Here is a 22,930-nt window from a genome sequence, read left to right on the forward strand (position 1 = left end):
TTATTCTTTGGGTATGATCAATGACAGATTGGTACATTTAAGTAAAAGATTATTACTGGCCGGCTACATTTTTGTCTCACATGTTATCTCTGATATGTTCTAGGCTACATTGTCTGTTTACTACATTATGATCCTTGGGAATGGACTCTAAGAATTGTAATCATCGACAGAGCTTAGTTTTACCACCAACTGCATTTGTCATCCTTCAGCTCTGTATATCAATTCTTATAGCGGATTTTTACTTTGTTACATTCATAATGTCTTTATCTTGAATGATGCTTTTACCTTTGCAGGGAAGTCACTTGGAGATTTGAAGTACATACTTTAGAAACATAGTTTGTATTCGAGCATTCTGTATGATGCAGGGTTTATAAAACTAAAATAACGCAAAAACCAACATTAAAGTGGTTCTGAGATTCTAATGTAAGAAAGACTATATGATAGATGCTTTATTACCTTAAAAATTGATAAAGAAAAAAAAGCATGTACTACTCGTATATAACAACAACAACATGAAAGACAACACATAATGAACCTTCATTGGGTTTCCTATAAAGTTAGAGGAAACCAAGATGCTTTCCTTTTAGTACACAAAATAATACTTGTTTTATCTTAGTTCTTTTTTTAAGAAAACATTTATTGGTTATTTTGTTAAGGAACAAGTCTTAATCTTTACACTGTCAATAAATCAATAAGGGGCAAGGGTGTAGTGCTTCTTTACCAAAGTTTTGACAATTTTTTAACCAATAGGGTTGTGCCACGTGGATTTGCCAATAAATAGCTAAAATTTGCCAATTGTTGTGGTGTAGTTGCCAATTCTTGCCACAAAAAAGACAAACCAAAACAAAAAAAGGAATCTTGTACTCTTGCCAATGCTTGCCAATCTTTGCAACAATCGGCCAAAACTAGCCCATCCAACATGCCGATGTAACTTGTCAAAACTAGCCAATACATATGCTATAGTCTTGCCAAATTGTCAAAACTTGCTAAAACAACTTGTCGATGTTTTTTGCCGACTACACCCTTGCCCCTAAGCATTATTCATTGATACCATAGATTAACTACAAACTTAAACTGCTGATATGCGACTTGTTTGCAATTATCATATCGAGGACGGTTAAATACTTATAGATTCATTAAAGTGGTTAAAATGTATCATGATATTGATCCATATACATTATACAAGAAAAGGGAAATATACAAATTTAAAAGCAATTTTTCTGAGAGAAAATGAAGGGGACAAACTAAAAGTGGGCTTATAAACACCTGAAGAAAGTAAACTTGGCTTTTACTTTTGGCCAACACGAAATAAGAGAGATTTTGTTTTTTTGTTTTTTCTTTTGGGTGAAAACTGTATTTCTCATTTAGTTTCAAGTTGGGGCAGCTGAAAATGTCCCAAAGAATCAAATCTTTCTCTAATATCTCTTTGGAGTCCCATGTTACAGTAAAAAGTACACATTCAAAAAAGATAAAGCAAAATACCCAAAAACCATCAAAAAGATGATTTACTAGAATCTACATATACACTTGTCAAATGACAGATTCATTTTACTTATATGTTTTTATTTGCTTCTTCATATGGTATAATTTTGTTATTCTAGTATCAAATTGTTTTTTTGGGTGGTTACATTTGACAAAATGCACTGGGTCTAACTAAGCATCTGGTAATGTGTCAAAGAGGTAAGCTTTGTGGTATTGGGTCATGTTAAGCCACCAACCCTATTAAAAAACTTTGAAAGTTCATACTAATTCATATATCAAGTATGATTAAACAAATTATAATCAAACTATTTATCCGAATCACTGCAGTAAAATATAAGACCTTTTCGACCCGTTTTCAAAGCTATGGATTACAAACTGTCCCTTCTAGTTTTCATGGACTGATATTACTTTAATGCCAAAAAAATTGGCATATCTTCATCTGATTCTCCATAACGACGATAATATTAGATTATAAGGTCATAAAACTAAGATTAAACCGATGATACCATATTCTCTATTTGCAAATAACATAAAACAAATACTTGTTACAGGATGCTATATCATACATTTGTCACCAGCATTGTTAGTTTTGTCAACGTTCAATGTCTTTCACACGTCTTCTAATCATCAACCTTAAGCTTAAGAATGTAGTTTTACGATTGAGTGATTGCATTTCTTGGTTTCACGTTTTATAGTGTGATATTTCAAATGATACAGCTTCGGAATCGTAAACCCAAAAATAGAAAATCCCAAGATACCTGTTTGGGCACCTCTTCTTGCTTGTAGTTCCCAACTTGCCCAATGCCTCATCTCTCAAGTTTTCTCATATTCTATCCCCTCTTTCACCAAGAAGAAACCTTTGATTCTTCCCCAATTATACATATAACACATTCAAGCTATCAAAGATGCCTCCTTATATCTTCAAATTTGCTTCTCTTTCATCTTTGAAACCCAAAATATACAAAGAGACCATCAATACATACCCATCCATTTGTCCTCAGAAACCTGTTTTTTACCGAAATTTGACTAGTATTAGTATTTTTCATAAATATGGGTCTTGTTTCTCGGTACTCCTTGTTTTTTATACTATCTCTTCTTCTCAGTCCAGGTAATAACTACTGAATTTTGTTTTCTTTGCACTTTGAAAATAATAAAAATGTCTTTGTTTACCCTTAGACCCAGAAATGATATTTATGCAATGATACTAAAAGGTATATATCAATATATGTTTTAACATTAGGAATAATGTTTATTGTTAGTACTACATCTGAAATTGTGTTTGAGTCAGTTTCTTTTTGCTCCCTGTTTAGAAAGCTTTTGAATTTTCATGAAACTATAAATGGTCGAATTTATCAATATCTTGGACTCAAATTATTTACCATAAATTGGCAACTGTTGTTATTTTAACTTCTCAAGTGTCTTTTTGACATTTAAGTCTTCAACAAATATATCATGCTGCAAGCATAAGCAAAGAATAATGATTTGTTGTTTTTTTTCAGATTCTAGCTTTGCTAAAAAAGCTCCAACAGAAGCAATCTTACCTAAAAAGGTTTTACATCTTCAAGATGACCAGATATTCTCATCTACAGCTTTCACAGCCCAGCTAGATGACATTCCAATTGTTCAACCAACTACTCCAACGGGAACACCAAACACGTTTTCCCCCACCCCATTTCCGCCAAGCACCACCACTCCCACCGGGGATCCCACAACCCAACCATCACCATCTGGTTTTCAGCCAAACACCCCTACCCCATTCCCAAGTGGGCCGTCAGGCCCAACAGGCCCATCAATGCCAATGGGCCCATCTGTTCCAATGAACCCTTCAGGTCCAACTGGGCAATCAGGTCCAACCGGTCCTTCGGGTCCATCGTCGTCCGGTGGATCATGGTGCATTGCAAGCCCATCTGCTTCTGAAACTTCCCTACAAGTGGCTCTTGACTATGCGTGTGGCTATGGAGGAGCGGACTGTTCGGCGATTCAACCAGGTGCAACCTGTTACAACCCAAACACGGTCCGGGACCATGCTTCGTATGCTTTCAATGCATACTACCAAAAGAACCCTGCACCAACTAGCTGCTCTTTTGGAGGAGTCGCACAACTTACCACCACAGATCCAAGTAAGATATTTTAATCATGGTGTTAGATTCCGTTTTATTGGCACGATCTAATTAACGATAGAGGTTACCAAGGTGCACTAAGGCTTGTCAAATGTCAACCACAACCCTTGGTTTTCGACATCCCATTTCCCTAAAGCTAGCCATAGAATTGTTTCTACATGTGGCAATTTCAACCCATTCTCATGTGAACGGGTCGACTCGATCTGTTACTTGCAGGTCAAATAGATAAAATTATATATAATAATTAAAAGAAAGATTATAATGGGTCAAAAACACCTTAAGTGTATTTTTTTAAGTATATGAGCATATCAAATCCGAAATCATTTTTATTTAAAAAATTACGTCGCTCTTGTAATAATGGACATAATACCATGTCAAGCGGGACGACCTGCACCAATCAAAACAAAGTTTTGTATTTGTTACCCAACTCTTTCAGTCCACCTAGATTGCCACCTCCAAAAGTTTCTAATAAAAAGGGGATTGTATCAATGGGTGGTCCGATAATGATAGATAGTAATGATCCTACAAACTTGTTTCAGGTTCAGGAAGCTGTCATTTTGCAGCATCCAGGTCATCGGGCATGACTCCGCCAACACCTCCAATGCCATCTGCACCCACTACCCCCACGTAAGCAAAACACAAACCATAGTGCAGTTACGACCAGGCAGTGCTTTATTCATGGGACCTAACCAATATGTTTATGTTGCAGAATAAGTTCACCGATTAATCCTTATCCGACCTCACCTAGTGTACCGGGAGGTTTCTCGGATCAACCGGGCTATACGTCGTCAGAACCAACAGGAGAACCAAGCTCAGCAGACTCCATTACCTCCAACTTACTGCTGTCATTTATTATAACTAGTCTACTGGTGTTTCTAAACAGAGTAAAATGAGGTTTAAGAAACAAGATGAGAATTCAATGGTTCACCTCTTTGACTTTACAGAGGGATTAGTCAAATGCCGAATGGAAGCGTCCCTATTCTTAGACTAAGATCATTGCCATACTTCATGTCTATGTATGGCTTTTTAGTTTAGTAAAAACAAAACAAAGAAAATTATTAGATAAAAGAAAGCAACTACTTTATTGGGTTATCTACCAAGTACTTCTTGCATTTATTAGCGGAATAAACTTCTTAGACAAGCTTGTATTTAGAATTGTATTAGAAAATACACATAGAATAATAACATTTATTGAACATATGACAAACAGAAGTATTATACACACAAAGCTGGCATGCATAAACTGCTGAAGATATCTTTAAACTGCATGTAAAATCTACTCTTTTACTCGATGGAAATCTTATTCTGCCATTGCGATAAAAATCACAACAGCAGTTCGAGGATTGCCTATATTAATGAAGTTGTTTCATATATGACCAATTCCAAGTAAATTGCTTTTTTGCCCATTGTCAATATACGTTACGAAGGCCAAGCGGATGCTTTTTGTAAGTGTTTATTTATTAGTTGAATAATAGGAGCAGATATCCGTACATGTATCTATCATGTCTCACAGATGTATTTATACAAACTTAATGACAAAAGTAAGATATATCGTATGGGTTTACATATGTAAATTTCTTTCAAGAGATCAGAGGGAATTGTTCAGATTAGGAGCAAGCATGGCATGGCAACAACACAGAGTATAGCTAATGTTGCAATGATAGAACCTTGGTCAAATGCCCTCCTTAAGCTTCCTACTCGCGTGAAATGCTGGAAAGCCATAAACGCGGCAATAACTAAAGAAAGAGCAATCCCTTCTTGCCTTCCTCTGTGACAAACAAAAGATATACTGTAAGATAATTTATTAAAAAGAGGAAAGGGTATGAAAGAAGAAGGTCTGATAGTACTGTCCATTACCTTAAGTTTGTAAGTTGGTAAGGCGACACTATTACCATTAGTAATGCTATAAATGGTAACTCCAATTCACCTAGAAGAAGAAAGGAGACAGTAATAAAAGAATACCATCAGTAATGCTCTACACAAATTGATGAAACGTATTTGTAGAGTGAATTACCAGGTATGTAGAAGAAAAGGCGAACTAAGAGTGCCAAGAATGCTGTCCAGATACCATATTCACCCCTTCAATTAATTTGCACAAAGAAATTACAAAAAGAAAACAATATTACTAATTAGAACTGAATAAAAAATTAAAAAGTACTTCCATCCTGAGAAAAATTGCTACATTTAACTACAAATATAGTTTGCCTATCCATCAGATGACTTGAATGCACTCTGAGTCTCTGACAAACACGAAAGAAGAAAACCTTGGTAGACAAATATCCATTATATCAATATTCAGTAATTAATAAAATGGATTTTTAAATACAAAAATGCATTGTCATGTAGTGTGATGTCCCAAAATGGGAAGCGTGCAATTTTCAGCAAGAATACAGGGTTAACTTGAGAAATAAGAACAATGGAATACTTTATAAGCTTACTTGATCCAAGACACTAGGCTTGCAGGTGCTTGTAAAGCAAAGAAAGGAACAAGAAAGGACTTTTGAATCGCGGTGCCTTTTGCAAACATCAAAACCCTGTAGAGAAGGTGATGACGTAATGACTTTCAAAATCAACAATTTAACACAAAAGAAAGAAGAGGGGGGGGGGGGGGGGGGGGGGGGGGGGGCAGCTTGAGTTTTATTCTTAATTTTTTATACCATTCTTCTAACATCGGTAAGTTCAGCTCTGCTGTGCCTAAATAGTTTATAATGATTAAACTTACATATACAGTAACCATTTAGTTTTTAACATTTCTTAGATATGTCCAATTAGTAACCGTCATGCATATGTTTAAGATAATTTCTACATAAACGAATCAGAAGAACAAACATAAGTTGGGATAATACAATTGTATTACACAAAGAGAATAGTAATACAATAATTACATATCCAATCACCCCAACTTAAACTATATTTATGTTACCAAAAAAACTTTACACTTAGAGGGTGTTTTGGATTGCGTTTTGAAGAGATAATTTGATTATTACATTTCTAAAGCGTAAACAATTAGAAGCAAGTGTTTGGCAGAAATGATTATCTGCACTTTCCCAGAGAGAAAATGTAATTTTGAAATAGCATATTGCGACACACGTTTTTTAATAACCAATAGTAATTTTAACAGTAATACTTTAGTACATATTTACTTGTTAAAGTGAAGATAGAGATTGAAAAAGTGTTGTCGAGTTGCATTTTAAGAAGGTAGTCTTTGGGACCTAAACTCATTATCCAACCCACCCAATTTGTTCACCAGCACACAAAGATCATTTCAGGAAACTTCAAGGTCCAGGTACTATCTAGCATAGCATCACCTAGTAGATGTTTAAAACAAAGCTGCTTTTGTCCAATTTCAACATTGCAACACCAAAATTCCCATTCAGTCCTCTAGACTAGCCAGAAACAAACCAAACCAGCACAAGTTGACATAAATCTTTTTGGTCGTCTAGTTCTTTTAAAAGGAGAAAAATCGGATTCATATTCAGTTTACACTCAAACTTCAAACTATATCGCTATTCCAGCGATGTCTATAACCTCCTGACAGCGAACCAAACTGCCAACTTATTAGTCCTACTTCTACCACTTGTGTAGATAACTAGATATCAATTAATATATGACTATCCATTCATAGAACTACACAACAAGCATTACATTTTATAATAATATACGAACTAATATTTTAACTAGTAGAATGTAGATAAGTTTTATGTTTGACCAGAAAAAGTCAAAAATGAGAAATCACTAACTATATATATAGATATGTATATGATCTAAATAGAGATTACACAGAAGAGACGGTAGCGATCCACTGAAGGTTAGTTGTTGTTAAAGGAGGTGCAGCATAACACACTACTACATTACCGATCCGCCCTATCTTCTTCTTCTTCTTCTCCATCGACATTTCCAATTTACTCCTACGATTCAAAATTCGTGATCCGGTAATGTAAATAATCGAGGTAAGTAATATAAACTAGGGCATATATATATATTAAAATCAACCTGAGGGGATTAAAGAGGGAAGTGTGATGACGGAGGTGGAGGGAGTGACTTTGGGGGCGGAGAATGGGAGGTGAGGATGGTGGTGATGACGTGGAACAAGGGGAGAAAGTGTGTGTTAGTGTCAACATAGTAACTACAGTATTTTACTATGACGGAAGGAAGTGACGAAGAAGAAGAAGAAGAAGAAGTTGTTTAAAGTGGAGTGGAAGGGAGTGAGTTGGATTTGTGTTCTTATTACGACAACTCACAGCCTAACGCGTGGACAGTCTCTCTCTATAAATAACTGAAAAATCATTTTATGATAATCATTTTATATTTTATATTAATATTAATATTAATATTAATATTAATGTGTCTTTTGGACAATTTAGTTGGAGATTTTTCTTTCCTACTAAGTATTAAGGCGAGAGACTTTCCAACATATACCCAATTAAAATAACGCATAATAGATTCTCTTTTGCGAGTAATCTACACATTTCAAAAAACAAAAGTTGTTCATGAATCATTTTCTTTTTATAAGTAACGAGAAGTTTACCTATCTCTGTTTTTTCACTTAAATTTACATCACTACATGAACTTTCATCTATTTTTGTTTATTAGTATTTGTAATTTAATCTATATTGAGATTTTAATTTTAATAGACATAAAAATGTAATTATAATCTATGTTAGTATTTTAATTTTTTTTAAAAATTAAAAATCTATATACAATAGTGATAAGAACTTTGTTACAGTATTACTTATTGAAAATTTAAACACTAAATGCAATTATTTTAGTTGTATTTATTAAATATTCATATCTATCTATATTTATACTTCTATATCTATTCTATACCACCTATTAAAACAAAACCTCCATTTTTATCTTTAAATATTCTACATTTAAAATGTCTAACATACCCTTAAACTTTTATTTTACCTACACACAATGCACACTAAACTACCAAAACTACCCTTGTAATTTTCTTATCCAAAAAAACAAACGACTAAAAAGAAATCACACAAACTCCCCAACAAAAAAAACGACTATCGCTGTTGCAACGTGTGTGTTCCCCTCTAGTACTATCTAACAATACAAATCACTTATTTTCTTCTTTAAACTTTCTACCTTTGAAAAACCAAAAATACATTTTTCCTTTATTCAATAATTCAAACATCACCATTTAATATACCTATAATACCCTTAATGAAATAATTTACAATATAGATCCCTCAATAATTAAATAAATATACTACCACCTTTAACATCAATTATTTTTACATTAACTTCATCGCTACCCCCACCATTGTCCCCATTGTCGCCCCCACTACGTCACCAACACCTCCGCCATCACTGTCCCAACCGTCGTCGCATTGCATGATTGCATGAACATAAATCTAATATTTGTTAATTAGTACTCGTATTTATTTTGTGTTACTCTATGCTTCTTGCTTATACAACACTAAAGACTTTTATTTATATAAACCACCAATTATGTAAAGAAACACTTTACGTATGGTCGTATGGAGAGCAACTCACATGAGTTGCACTGCTGGCTCACGGTTCTTTTTCCAAGACATTGACCGCCTATCACGAACATGCAATTTACTTTCGGTCATTGGACATACAGTACTATCATATGTTTTTATAACATACTAAGCAAGTTACCCGGATAATGCGTTGATGGTCATAGCGGCGACTATGTGATGATGGAGACGATTGTTGGTGGTAGATGAAACGTTAAGTGTTGCAAATAATTGATGTAAAAATAATTAATCTAAAGGGTAATTGAGATTTTTTAAAAGATCAATAATTGCTAGTGTAATTAAATAATTAATGTTAAGCGGGTAGTGTAGGTGAAATTTTTTAAAGGAGTACCAAATAAAAATATTACATTTTTTCAACACTTCTTAAAATAAACTGCTATTTTTTTTTATAATTTATCCTATAACTAAAAGATATGGTTGGGTTACACTTGACACCCTTTAAAACCTTTTTTAGTCTAACACTTTCTCCTAATTACTCTGGAGGTCTCTCTTTTTTTCTAAACTTTTTTATGTTTTATTTACTTATTGAATAGATACTTATATTTAAAACTCTATCATAATTTTTTTTCATATCAAAAACAAATCTTTTTAAATATTAAAGATAAATAGTATACTTAAAACTCTCCCAATATATTATTGTTATTATTATATATATATACAACCTAAATTTGTATTAGTCATTCTCATTCATATTATTCCTCTTCTTCTTATCCTTAATAAACAAATCAAGTTCAATAAATTTTTCAACAAAAAAAACATACGGTTTTTTTATATCACTTTGATTTATTTTTAATATTTTGTTTGTATTTGTTTATTATTTGATATTGAATTGTTAATTTTTTGATATTTTAATCTTTTTTAATTTAGTTTGTTGTCAATTTTAATTTGATTATGGCAAACTATCCGTCAATCGGATGAGTCTGAAAACTAGTATAATATATATAAAATAAATGTAGATAACTTTATATGGACCTGCGGAGTTATACAATAGTTTCCCTTTATAATTAGCACAAAAGTTCTGGTTATTCGGATATCAAACCTAAAATACTCATAAATTTTAACCATTCATCACACCTTTTAAAAAAAACTAGATGTGTATTGCACAAATGCACAATACAACGACGACAATACGTAGCATGCAAGATGCCATGAGTCCATAACCAGGTTATTTCAAATCAAACATTTGTGTAAAAAATGATAAATAATATTCGGTTAAGATAACTAAAAAACTCCAATTTAGATTATGAATTACTAGCATGTTGCCCGCCACAATGCGGCGGCGCTAATGTATGGCGACGACAATTGGTGGTGACAACGAGTAGTCTAGGCTATTGGAATAAATGTAACTGATATAATGGTTAATATAGTTATTTTAATAGTCAAAAGGATGGTGGTATAATTTATTATATTAAGGAATTTTAGATATATTGGTGGAAATAATTAAATTAGTAAATGAAAAAGAGGGTAATTTAGAAGAAAAAGAAAGGGTATTCTAGTAATATTGCATGATGTAATATTCAACATTTCTAAAAATAAAAAGGCTATTATTTTTATAAGTAAGTATAGATGGTACAAAAGTATATGACCGGGTATCTTATACGTATTTGATTGATTTAATTGTATACATCCTTTAAATAAAAATTTTGGGAAATGCATAAAAAAGTTGACCTTCGATATCAAAATTCATTCTCTAAATTTTATGATAAATGTATAATTATTTTATACATCTTAACTATATTTAGCAAATTCTAAGTGTTTTTCAACCTTTTTTTATATATAAAACATGTTATGAAAGTTAGTAACCACATATACAATTTATAAAATCAATCTGGTATGCAATTTGTTTTTATTCTTTCTCGGTGAGTTTCGCTACTAATTAACTAATCTGACTACAATATGTAAACACCAAATATATCATGTCAAATGTATCCCAATAGAGGTACCCAAAAGCAAAATAAGGAACCAAACTCCACAAAGCTAAAAAGTCTCCTACTAAGGCAAATATATCGTGCCCATAAAGATGTGAAACTTCGTCGGGAAGAAATAATTATGTTTTAAATACTAAAAAGATATAACCTATTAACATCATGACCACTTCAAAGTCTACACGACACGAAATAAACAAGTTTGAAATGAGGCTACATAAGTTTCGCTATATATTGGTTGACATGGCTAACATTTTTAATATGTAGGTTGGGTTAAAATTTACTTTTATAACGCAATAACAACCTATCAACCTGTTAAATGTCACATGTAACTCGTCAATCAAAACATAACACGATTATCAACCTTACCTTGATGGAGGTCCTTGCTACACATATTCTCTAAAATTTCTACCAAATGTACTTGAAAACCTACAGTAAGATAATGTATAACATATTTTCACATAATGTACTTGAGAACTTCCTTTTAAGTATATACTAAAGACAAATTCATATAGTTAGATCAAGTTCAAATCGTTAACCAAATATTAACCTCTAACATATATATCTCGGAGGAGTTCGTCAATTATAATTTTGGTAATAGTCAAGTCATACTAAAGTTTGTATACAAGCAACTTTTCATAGAAGAGTTGGTCACCAACGGTCACTTTTTATGAGCAATCTTGGTTCGAATCTTGTTAAAGGCATAATTGAATTTAAGTGGTTGACTTACCTTAACACTATACTTGCTAAAAATTACGTGGATACCAATTCGGTACATGAGATCAAACGGTTCTCATCAATCTATTGTTTTTACTAAAGTCTGCATATGTGGATTGAAATGATTATTTTTATGTATAAAGTTTTACACGTATTAGGTATAATTAAATATATATATATATACTATATTATAAAGCAAATAACTTCTGTCTAAAATTTTAAGTTTCAACATTTACTTTCCTAAAATGTCCCTCCTATATATTATATATTTACGTAAAATAACTATAATACCCTTTATATTTCCTCATATATCAACCACTCATTTTTTTTCCTTCATAAATCATTTTATTTATCTAATTCATTCAAAATCTTTTATCTCAAAAACTGTATATTGATAAATTATCAAAATTATATGGATGTTCATGATCTTTCAAGTCATTCGATATACGAATTTTTAAATCCGAGAGCGGAGTCCGTCAGGTAGATTACCTCATCACTGTCACCGCCGCCACTGCCATTACATCACCATTCTACTGTCACCGTCGCAACACGCTGGTAATTATAAAAAACTTTAAATTAGCAAAATCGTGCTTATAATCATCACATCGGGTAAAAACCCAACAAGTTAAAACCTGACTATACATCAAAGTCGACTTAATAAGATTATTTTTCCAAAGTAAAGAGGTAGCTTATATCGGCGCAACCAACGTAGCGCTATTGCTCCCTCGCTGCCACGGATCACCACCACCATCACCGTCATAAATAAATAAATAAATAAATAAATACAGTAAAACACTCCCGAAATCAATAAAACACCCATTCATTCATTCATTAGTCTCACACATTCACAATATCTGAACCAACCAACCATGAGGAAATTTTTCAGCAGAAGCCCTTCAAACGATGCACCAATTTCGCCCGTGACGTCATCACCATCAACCCCGCTTTTCTCTCCGTCAACTGCCGTGGCTTCCGGCCCAGCCAGACCTATCAGACTAGTGTATTGTGATGATAATGGCAAGTTTCAGATGGATCCAGAAGCTGTTTCTGTTCTTCAGCTTGTTAAAGAACCTGTCGGTGTCGTCTCCGTCTGCGGCCGTGCTCGGCAAGGAAAAAGCTACATCTTAAATCAGGTTTTCTATTTTTTTTTTTTTTATATATACATTCATATATATTTATACGCTTATATGTTGTGCTTTAGGGTTTAGTAATTTACTCTTTTTTTTCTTAATTATGTGCTATTTAGTTTGTTATTGTTAGGGTTTAAGTAGCTAGGGTTTTAAGTGGACCGGAATCATAATCGTATTGTTCCTTATATGTTGTAGGAGAATGTTAGGGTTTCGTTTTCGGTTTTTGTTGGTTTAAGAAATATCTAAATTGACGGCCTTTTACCGGAAAAAAAAGGAAATATTTAATCGATGATTTCATTAGTTGTGTGCATTTAGGTTGTAGTTGTGAGATTAGGGTTTAAGGGCGAGTATTGCTTATGAAACTGATTAAGCTATGTGGAGATGTGGCAATTGCATTGTTTATTGATTGTGTGCGTTTTAGCTCTAAGTAGGCAAGAATCATAATTCTAGTGTTTTACTGTTCTTGTTCTAATTATGTGAAGCCGGACATTTAAATGGACTATAGTCATTACTAGGGAATTCCAAATTCGTTACTTGATATTTCTATACAGCGGATTACATGTTATGGAGATTAATTGAATTGGAGTAACTTCTTTTGATTAAACATGACGTGGTTTGATGAGCTGTTAGTTATGTGCTACTTTAGCTGTCATTTTGAAAGTAGGGTTCTAAGCCAAAGCATTGCTTATGTAACTATTTAGTTTGGGGGGGAATTGATGCGAACCTGGCTGGATTTCCAAGGATAAACATAATAAAATAGAGTAAGCAATGAAAGGGTTCTTGCAATTATAGAAGCTAATCTTTTAAAAGTCCAAGACTTAATTTAGCTCATCTCTAATAGAAATTGCAACTCTAATGTTGTATTAATACTAATCATATAGCTTAGTTAGCAAGCTATTATTAATATAATATCAGACCAATTATAATAAAGATATTCTTATAATATATATCTATGATAGAACTTATCTTGTAAATACAAATCTTAGTAATAATTATATTCTGGAGAGATTAAGAGTTGTATAAAAATGTAGTAAAAATTAGGCATTCTGAAGAAACAAGCAATTGCATTATGATTTGATTTTGCGTTTCTGTTATTCCAGAGCTAGAATTTTAATTTTTAAGTTGGACCAAAATTATTTCTAAAACATCTGTCACTTGAATTGCCATGCTGTAGGTAATTGTCTGTACTCCCCAGTATCATACGTGTGGACTGCCTTCTGTTTATTGATAGAATGTATGGCTTATTTTGATTATTTTTATTAAAAGTAGTGAAGTGATATTATTTTACTGAGTTTTTTAGTGGTATGTTGCTTATTTCAGTGTTACGGTGTCGGTGCGGATGTTCTTGCTAATAAAGGAGCTGAATATGTAGGCCTAAGTCAATAGTATAAAATGCAGTAGGAAACTAGGAATGCTCTTTAAGCTGATAGACATTTTGGATTTAGTATGCTTTATATTGCTAAAACTTTGATATAAGCTCTTTTGAAGACTTGACCACTTTGAATTTCGTAAAGCCAGTGTAAATTTTATTATGATGGCAATAGTGCTTGATTCTTATATTGAAGTTGGAGGCAATATATTAGGAATGAGATACACTTTGACTTTAGTAATCAATTCATTAGTTCAAAAAAACCTGTTTAGGGTATGTTTGGCACACAACTTATAGGAGCTGACGAGAGCATAAGCTCTTAGTCTTAAAAAGCTCAAGATTATAAGCTTTGTTTGGCTTGCGAAACTTTTAGGAGCTTATGGAAAAAAGAAGATTCTAAACAACAAGCTAGTGGAAGTAGCTTGAGCTTATGAAAAAGTAAATTTTCTTAATAGCCGCTAATTAGTTGCATTTCAAGTTTTAAGTTTTATATGTTTGTCTTTTTACGCTGTCTTACTTTTGTAAGCTCCATCCATATCCCATCTACTTTGTTAAACATGTATACGCTAACAAAAGCTCCAGCTAGCTCTTCCATTCATACCCTTTCTTCAACTTTCAGAATTGAAACGAGTCAAAATACTAGAACCAATTATTTATTTTCATATATAGTTATATGGTACAAGTCAAAAAGTTTGTGGTTCAAAACCTTATATGAATCAGTATATGTTTCATTTTAGAAGTTTGTGCTACCGAATGGAGTCAATGGTCACAAACTCCATGGTCCCAGATTTTGTCTGGATGCTTGTCTGTTCTGATTATTCAGGTTAACGGTAATTTAAAGGAAATATGATACATCTATGCATTCTGGGTAGTTGAAAGGACTGCAGATATCAGAATGGACCAAGTATGTCTATTTAAGATAAGATATTCGTTTGATTTGTAAACGTTGTAAACTTGTAATGATATGAAAATTAAATGCTTGGTACATTTATTAATGTCATGACCTTTTAATTTTAGCCATCAGGATAAGTGGCAAAGTTGATAAAGATTATGGCTTTGATTGTAATTGAATGTTTCTTTGTTTTTTTGTAGCTTCTTGGTAGGAGTAGTGGCTTTCAGGTGGCATCAACTCACCGCCCATGCACTAAAGGTCTTTGGCTATGGAGTACTCCTTTAAGGAGAACTGCCTTAGATGGAACCGAATACAATCTTTTACTGATCGACAGTGAAGGAATTGATGCTTATGATCAAACGGTTTGCTTCACTTTTTGTTTATTTCTTTTTCCTGTTTGATGATCTTCTGTACGTGTTTTTTTTAACTGTGCCATTTAACAGGGAACATATAGCACACAGATCTTTTCTCTAGCTGTACTCTTATCAAGCATGTTCATATACAACCAGGTCAGTTTTTTTTTTTTTCTTGTTAATTATCTATGATCCATTTTGTGCATATATGTTCCTTCATCTCACTGTTCATATCATTTCTTTATCAGATGGGGGGTATAGATGAGGCTGCACTTGATCGCCTCTCCCTTGTAACTGAAATGACTAAGCATATTCGTGTCAGAGCCTCTGGTGGGAAGACCACAGCTTCTGAAATTGGACAGTTCTCCCCGATCTTTGTCTGGCTTCTCAGGGTATATTCAGTTATTCACGATGCTTCAGTTTTTACTGATTAATCATTTAATTGACTCAATATAGGTTGAATAAGGAGCCATTGAGCTGTTGATGTTAGTTATGTAACAGCATCAGCTACAGCTATTATTTTGTCTTTTTGTCCTTACTACGATGTTTCAAAATTGCAGGACTTCTATCTGGATTTGGTGGAGGATAACCGGAAAATTACTCCACGCGACTATCTAGAGCTTGCTTTGAGGCCGGTACAAGGTGGGGGAAGAGATGTTTCTGCCAAAAATGAGGTTATTCCTTTAACACGTTCTCATTAACTACTAACTTGGTAAACAAGCTGAGGCCAAGCTTGAATCAGCATTAAGTACTAGACTTTGAGCTGGATTTGTTAGCTTCACGAAGTTTCAGGATACATGCTTTAGCAGCTTGAGTCGAGTTTGAGGCTGAACAACTCGATAAGAATTTGGCTAGCTTGAGTCGACTAGTTTGCATCTTATTTACATATACAATAGTACATGCATGTTACATAGACTCAAAAAGGTCGATAAAATGAGGTCTTATAAGTTCAAATTCAACTAGTTTCAAGTTTTGGCTTTGAGCTTGCTTGGTGTACTTTGACCTTTAAACTTGATAATGATTTGATTTATTATAACCTGAATCACCACTGTTACTGCTACTCAGTTAATGTAGTTGGTAGTTTTAGATTCTTTCTTACACATGTTCACTTTAGATTCCCTAACATCTGATGATTGGTAATTGATAGATTCGAGAATCCATCCGAGCTCTTTTTCCAGACAGAGACTGCTTCACTCTTGTGCGACCTTTGAGCAATGAGAATGAGCTCCAGCGGCTTGACCAAATATCTGTCAGGATTTTCTTTCATGAACTCAAAAGTTATCAGTATATCTATTATATTATGATGGCTCTTGAATATTCTGTCTAGTATTAGTTCTTACAAGTTATCATTAATTCATAATGGCTTACAGATGGATAGATTGAGACCAGAGTTCAAATCAGGACTGGATGCTCTAACGAGGTTTGTTTTTGAGAGGACTAGGCCAAAACAGGTAGGAGCCACAGTTATGACGGGGCCCATTTTTGCTGGCATCACTCAGTCCTTTCTGGATGCTCTCAATAATGGTGCAGTGCCTACAATAACATCCTCTTGGCAGGTTAGTTCTTTAAGCAAGTCTTGTGTCACGTGACAATCTCAAATGCTATTGGCCTATCTGTCGGTGTTAATCTGACTGACAGTTTAGACTAACTTGTCTGTTAATTGTTATACTTTTGTCGAACTAAATGCTTTGGTCAGGGCTATGCTTTTAACTGTTTCTATTTTCTAGAGTGTTGAAGAAACAGAGTGCCAAAGAGCATTGGAATATGCTACTGAAGTTTACAAGTCTTCTTTTGACAGTACAAAGCACCCTGAGGAAGTATATTTTTGTGTTATATTAATTTTTTTTTTTATGTTTTTTCTTTTTAACCCAATGATCGCTTGGTATAACATTCACTTTTCACATGCTGGCAGGCTACAATACGAGAAGCGCACGAGGTGGCTGTTCAGAAGGCACTGGCTGCTTTTAATTCAACTGCTGTAGGGGCTGGTTCTGCTAGGCAAAGATATGAAAAACGGCTTCATACTTTCATGAAAAAGGAACTCGAGGTAGCTTTTCTGGCCAAATACTTGTTATATTAAGAGTTTGTGTATTGAACAATAACTAGATGTACACATGACTTATCTCTCAAAGGTTTTACAAAGTAGTACTTTGCATAGATCTAAGTACCTAATGTAACAAAATGGACTGTTAGAAGCATTTACGTGTTGAATAGCTGTTAATCCAAAAGCTATTCAATTGCTTTATTTTTAAGTGTTGAAGTATCTAAAGTTGATATCCGAGGGATCTGTATAGGTAATCTAATTAATGATGCTATGCGGATGTATATGAAGTTTACGTATTCATGAATGCTACCCTAGTATCAATGTATTAGCAAGCAAGTGTAGTAAAACAATGTTTTGTCCTTTTTATGCTCTTAAAGGCTTTGTAGCCATTCGATTATGTTGATACAGATTACCAAACTATTGATGCAGGATTATAAGAGGGAGGCATTTATGAAGGCTTACATGCAATGTACAAATGCTATACAAAAAATGGAGAAAGACCTAAGAGCAGCCTGCCAAGCCCCTTCTGCAAAGTTTGACGATATTTTGAAGGTAAAAAACTAATAATCATATCGCTTTCCATCTATCCAGGTGTCTGTGTTTTTGTAAGTTTCAACACTTCAACATTCTGGTAGCCAGGTTTAAAATTGATGTTAAACAAGATGTTCTTGTTATATAACATTTGTTTGCTTATTCAAACCCAAATTGGATGTTTATAGCTTCTTCTTTTTTGTTTTTTATATGATAGTATTTATATTTATTGTTATTTTTATCTTGACTTGTTTCCTTGGTTAGGATTTTACTGTCTTAGAAATCAAAGTGTTATCAAATTTTCATCATTTAAAAGAATATATCTATACTATTATCCACTATATAAAGCATTATATAAACCTATATGACATATGACACATTACCTCTTTCCATCGCCCAATAAAATATGAGACATATCACCCTCTTCTTTTTCCGCCCAATAATACTGTGACTCATAACCCCTCCCCACCCCCCAATCTTGCTACAACGCCAGAGCGGTTGTCTACAGTGTATGGTACCGCACTGTAATGTGTAGGCACCATCCAGTGTAATTTAAACATGAAAGTATAATGATATTTACATTTATAGCTATTTACATTCTCATATGATGGCACAATATTAGGTTTTGTTCCATGTCACCTTTCTTAACCTTTCCAAGAGTTTTATATTGTTATACAAAAATTGGATTTTGGATGCTTAACATATTTCATTGGTCTTAAAGGTGCATAATTGTATGGTTTTTGTCATATAGGTTCTTGATCAGCTATTAAGCAGCTACGAAGCAACATCATATGGTCCGGAAAAGTGGCAGAAGTTAGCTTCTTTTTTACGACAGAGGTTTGCCTTTTATTAAGTTAATTTGGCATTTAAGATTTTGCATAGCTTTTGACGTCTTCTAAAATCTTTTTACTTTTTTTTAAAGCTTGGAAGGTCCAATCCTTGACTTTGTTAAGAAGCAGATAGATCATATATCATCCGAGAAAAGTTCTCTCCGGTTGAAATGCCGCTCAATTGAAGATAAAATGGGATTACTCACCAAACAATTAGAAGCTAGCGAGAAATATAAATCTGATTACTTGAAACGCTACGAGGATGCCATTAATGACAAAAATAAACTCACCGAGGAATATATGAACCGGATAGCTGATCTGAAAAAGAACTCTAGCTCATTAGATGAAAGATGCTCGAGCTTATCAAAAACACTTGAAGCTGCCAAACAGGAATCTATGGAATGGAAAAGAAAGTATGAGGTAGCACTAAATAAACAGAAAGCTGGGGAGGAACACGCTTCTTCAGAAGTAGCAAATCTTAAAGCCAGGAGCAGTGCAGCAGAAGCACGATTAGCTGCTGCACGGGAACAAACATTCTCTGCTCAAGAGGAGGCAGATGAGTGGAAACGTAAGTATGATATTGCTGTTAGAGAAGCGAAGACTGCACTAGAGAAGGCAGCTGCTGTGCAAGACCGTGCTAGTAAACAAACTCAGCATCGTGAGGATGCTTTACGGTCCGAATTCACTGGCACATTGGCTGACAAGGTAACACATATTCTTTGTTGTATATAATGTTTGAACTGTCAAAACCTAGTTTTTATTTGGATGCAAATGCAACTGCAGGAAGCTGAAATTAAAGATAAGTCATCGAAGATTGAACAGGCTGAGCAGCGTGTAACTACTCTGAGCCTGGAATTAAAGGTGAGATAATTCTGAAATACCCACATTAGGAATCGTCCTTAAGTTACTGAAATTTTTAGCCATTTTGCTTGCCTTACTTATATTTTCATCTGACAACATCTAAAAGGGTGTAAAAAGAAGCCAGCATTTGGCATGTTTTGTGATTATAATGGGGTTGATTTAGCAAGGGGAATAGATCAAATGGGTTTAAAGTTGCCCAGTCTATTCTTAACGACAACCTTATAAATAGTTCATTATGCATTTATTTCTTCTATCTTTAAAAATGGACAAACAAGTATTTTGCATGCCGCGAACCAACTTGTCATATATTTGACATTTATTAAGAGTAATGTTTTAATCCGAACTTGTTTTGACCCATACCCATGGACCTGATTGACTGTTTTACGTCTGTACATTATATGCCACCTAAGATGGTTTAGTTGCATTTTTATTTGTTTGACAGTCTAAAGTCACTGCTTGTTGCAAACTTTTTTTTTTCTTATCTATACTGGTTTTGTAAGAATCGTAATTAGCGTGCAACGAAATCCGAGCACAGCGGTTTAGAAAACCACCTACTTTTCTGAATTCTGACTTGTTTATCATTCTCTAAAGCTTTTATTTTGATTCTCAGGCAGCGGAGTCGAAGATAATGAGTTATGATTTGGAAATATCTTCTTTGAAAAGTGATCTTAAGGAGTTGGCTGAAAGGTTGGAAAGTGCAAATGCTACAGCTCAATCATATGAAAAAGAAGCAAGGATTCTGGAGCAAGATCGAATTCATTTGGAGCAGAAATACCGATCTGAATTTGACAGATTTGAGGAAGTCCAGGAAAGATGTAGAAATGCTGAAAAGGAAACTAAAAGAGCAACTGAGTTGGCTGATATTGCGCGGGCAGAAGCTGTTACTGCCCAGAGAGAGAAAAACGAGATTCAACGCGTAGCAGGTGAAAGGCTGACTGAAATTGCGAGGCTTGAAAGGCGTATTGAGAGCCTCGACAGACAAAAGAACGACTTGGCGGATGAATTAGAACGATACCAAGCTGCTGAAATGGACGCGGTTTCTAAAGTCACAATGTTAGAAGCAAGAGTTGAAGAAAGGGAGAAAGAGATCGAGACATTACTGATATCAAATAATGAGCAACGGGCTAGTACTATTCATGTCCTTGAGGGCCTTTTGAAGACTGAACGTGCCGCTCGGGCAGAGGCCACCAATCGGGCAGAGGCACTTTCAGTTCAGTTACAAGCTACCCAAGGGAAGCTTGATCTACTTCAACAACAAATGACTACCGTCCGTCTTAACGAGTCTGCTTTGGATAGCAAACTTAGAACTGCTTCCCATGGAAAACGCCTTAGGGTTGAAGACAATGAAATGGGAACAGATTCAGCTCAAGAAATGGACCTTGATAGAGATAGAGTGGTAAGAGGAAACAAGAGGAGCAGGAGTACGACAAGCCCGTTAAAGTTTGCTTCCACAGAAGATGGTGGCTCAGTTTTCAGAGGCGAAGATGACAGTAACAACAGTCAGCAAACCAGTAGCGAAGATTATACCAAGTTCACCATTTTGAAACTCAAGCAAGAGCTCACTAAACACAATTTTGGTGCAGAGCTGCTTCAGTTGAAAAGTCCCAACAAGAAAGACCTCCTGGCTCTTTACGAAAGATGCATTATCCAGAAATCTTAATACGGTTAGTTCATTTAATATTTACCATAGACTTTAGAGGTGGCAGTTTTGACCTAATCATTTAAAATTGGGTTGATTTGGGTTGTTTAATTTTAGTTGATAAAAATGTTATAGCTAAACGCGGACGATCGGACAGGTCAAATGATTTAAATTTGTAAAACGGAATGGAAGTCATCGGACATTTACGCAATGATTGTTTTTGTGTTTCATCGATGAACATAATGTTTGCGGGTCACAACTCAACTTGTTCTAAAAGTTGTCCATTTTGACCCAAGCTTGTGTATGTTGCCCAATCCGTCCATTTTTGCCAACTCTAGCCATAGTCAACAACCCATCATCCAAGGTTACACAAAATCCCCACTGTCTCATATATGTGCTCACAAAACACAGTTTTGGTGCAGGGTCGATTAAGGTGAAAAGTCACAACAAGAAGAACCTGGTGGCGCTTTGTGGAAGATAGATTCTGCAGAAATCTCAAAACCCTAAGTTTATCAACTTGGGTAGGTGTAATCTAATGTATGTTAGGAATTTAGTATAGTCTTAAGTTATCCTGCACATACGTGTTACGGAAACTTGGTCCTAGTTACAGTGTTGGGGAGCTTGGATGGTTCTACCAATTTTTTCAGATTGTGACAACATGGTTTGAGCTTTATTGTTTTGTTTAACATTTGTCACCTTTATGTTCTCGGGAATGTTTTCAGTAGGATAGTATATGTTGGATTTGTGGATGAATCAGAATGACATTTTGTTATGTAGCATCTCTAATTTGAGCGATGGTGTGTTTGAAAGATGATTTTGCTAGTTTTGTGTGATTGCCTTAAATTTGAAATGAGCTTACATGTTCTTTGCAGTACATCAAGTGTTTTGTCCATATACTATACCCTGGAATATGATACCAGTTATGATAACTGGTGCAATATTATCAACTTCTAATAGTTTAAAACAAGTAAAATATACCCGCACGTTGTTGCGGGTTTTTCTTTCTAATTAAAAATTAACGTGATCAAAAATTTTCTTCCGAATTTTATGATAAATATATACTATTTAATACATTTTGTAATCAACCTCTAGATATCTGTAATCAGCCTCTAGATATTTAATGAATCTGCCCTTCTATATATATATATATATATTTAATACACTTTATAATCAACCTTTAGATATTTGTGTTGAAAATCCTTTAAAATTGTACTATATCAATCAAATCCATTAATATTCATTCAATATTAATTGGTCAAAAAGTAATACAACTTGTTTTATAATATACTAGAATAGAACTGAACAGCACGGATGGCGTGGTGGGGTCATGCAAATGTTTCTCTTTATGGTTCATAACTATTTACAATCTAACTTATTTTTCTTTGGAAATCTTCTAAACATAGTATGGTCATGTGTTACTCGTTTGTATCTTTCGTCTTGGCTATGAAAGGAAGAGGTTAAACGATAGTTAATCAAAGCTATGGATAGAGAAGCTAAAGTAAACAAATTTTTTTTTAA

General features: G+C 34.1%; 3 protein-coding genes across 3 annotated transcripts; 2 read left to right on the plus strand and 1 right to left on the minus strand.

Annotated features, from left to right (window-relative positions):
- Nucleotides 1-2,407: 2,407 nt before the first annotated feature.
- On the plus strand, nucleotides 2,408-4,793 carry LOC122594179 (PLASMODESMATA CALLOSE-BINDING PROTEIN 4-like). Its single transcript, XM_043766649.1, has 4 exons — nucleotides 2,408-2,590; nucleotides 2,982-3,602; nucleotides 4,142-4,229; nucleotides 4,312-4,793. Exons 1-4 carry the CDS (start codon nucleotides 2,533-2,535, stop codon nucleotides 4,493-4,495), a joined length of 951 nt encoding a protein of 316 aa, XP_043622584.1. The 5' UTR covers nucleotides 2,408-2,532; the 3' UTR covers nucleotides 4,496-4,793.
- Nucleotides 4,794-5,039: 246 nt separating this feature from the next.
- LOC122592427 (cold-regulated 413 inner membrane protein 2, chloroplastic-like) lies at nucleotides 5,040-7,831 on the minus strand. The gene is made up of 6 exons (XM_043764645.1): nucleotides 7,596-7,831; nucleotides 7,382-7,510; nucleotides 6,041-6,136; nucleotides 5,617-5,681; nucleotides 5,460-5,529; nucleotides 5,040-5,370 (listed from the first exon to the last, which is right to left on the minus strand). Exons 1-6 carry the CDS (start codon nucleotides 7,721-7,723, stop codon nucleotides 5,205-5,207), a joined length of 654 nt encoding a protein of 217 aa, XP_043620580.1. The 5' UTR covers nucleotides 7,724-7,831; the 3' UTR covers nucleotides 5,040-5,204.
- A 4,594-nt stretch (nucleotides 7,832-12,425) lies between these two features.
- Nucleotides 12,426-22,234, plus strand: LOC122592295 (guanylate-binding protein 3-like). Its single transcript, XM_043764490.1, has 15 exons — nucleotides 12,426-12,896; nucleotides 15,355-15,516; nucleotides 15,598-15,663; nucleotides 15,756-15,899; nucleotides 16,068-16,181; nucleotides 16,655-16,756; nucleotides 16,878-17,063; nucleotides 17,235-17,324; nucleotides 17,420-17,554; nucleotides 17,981-18,103; nucleotides 18,834-18,919; nucleotides 19,005-19,617; nucleotides 19,696-19,773; nucleotides 20,384-21,437; nucleotides 21,835-22,234. The coding sequence occupies exons 1-14, from the start codon at nucleotides 12,633-12,635 to the stop codon at nucleotides 21,431-21,433; spliced, it is 3,213 nt and encodes a 1,070-aa protein (XP_043620425.1). The 5' UTR covers nucleotides 12,426-12,632; the 3' UTR covers nucleotides 21,434-21,437; nucleotides 21,835-22,234.
- The last annotated feature ends 696 nt before the right edge of the window (nucleotides 22,235-22,930 follow it).

The sequence above is a fragment of the Erigeron canadensis genome, chromosome 3, assembly GCF_010389155.1.
Source record: "Erigeron canadensis isolate Cc75 chromosome 3, C_canadensis_v1, whole genome shotgun sequence".
Classification (NCBI taxonomy): Eukaryota; Viridiplantae; Streptophyta; class Magnoliopsida; order Asterales; family Asteraceae; genus Erigeron; species Erigeron canadensis.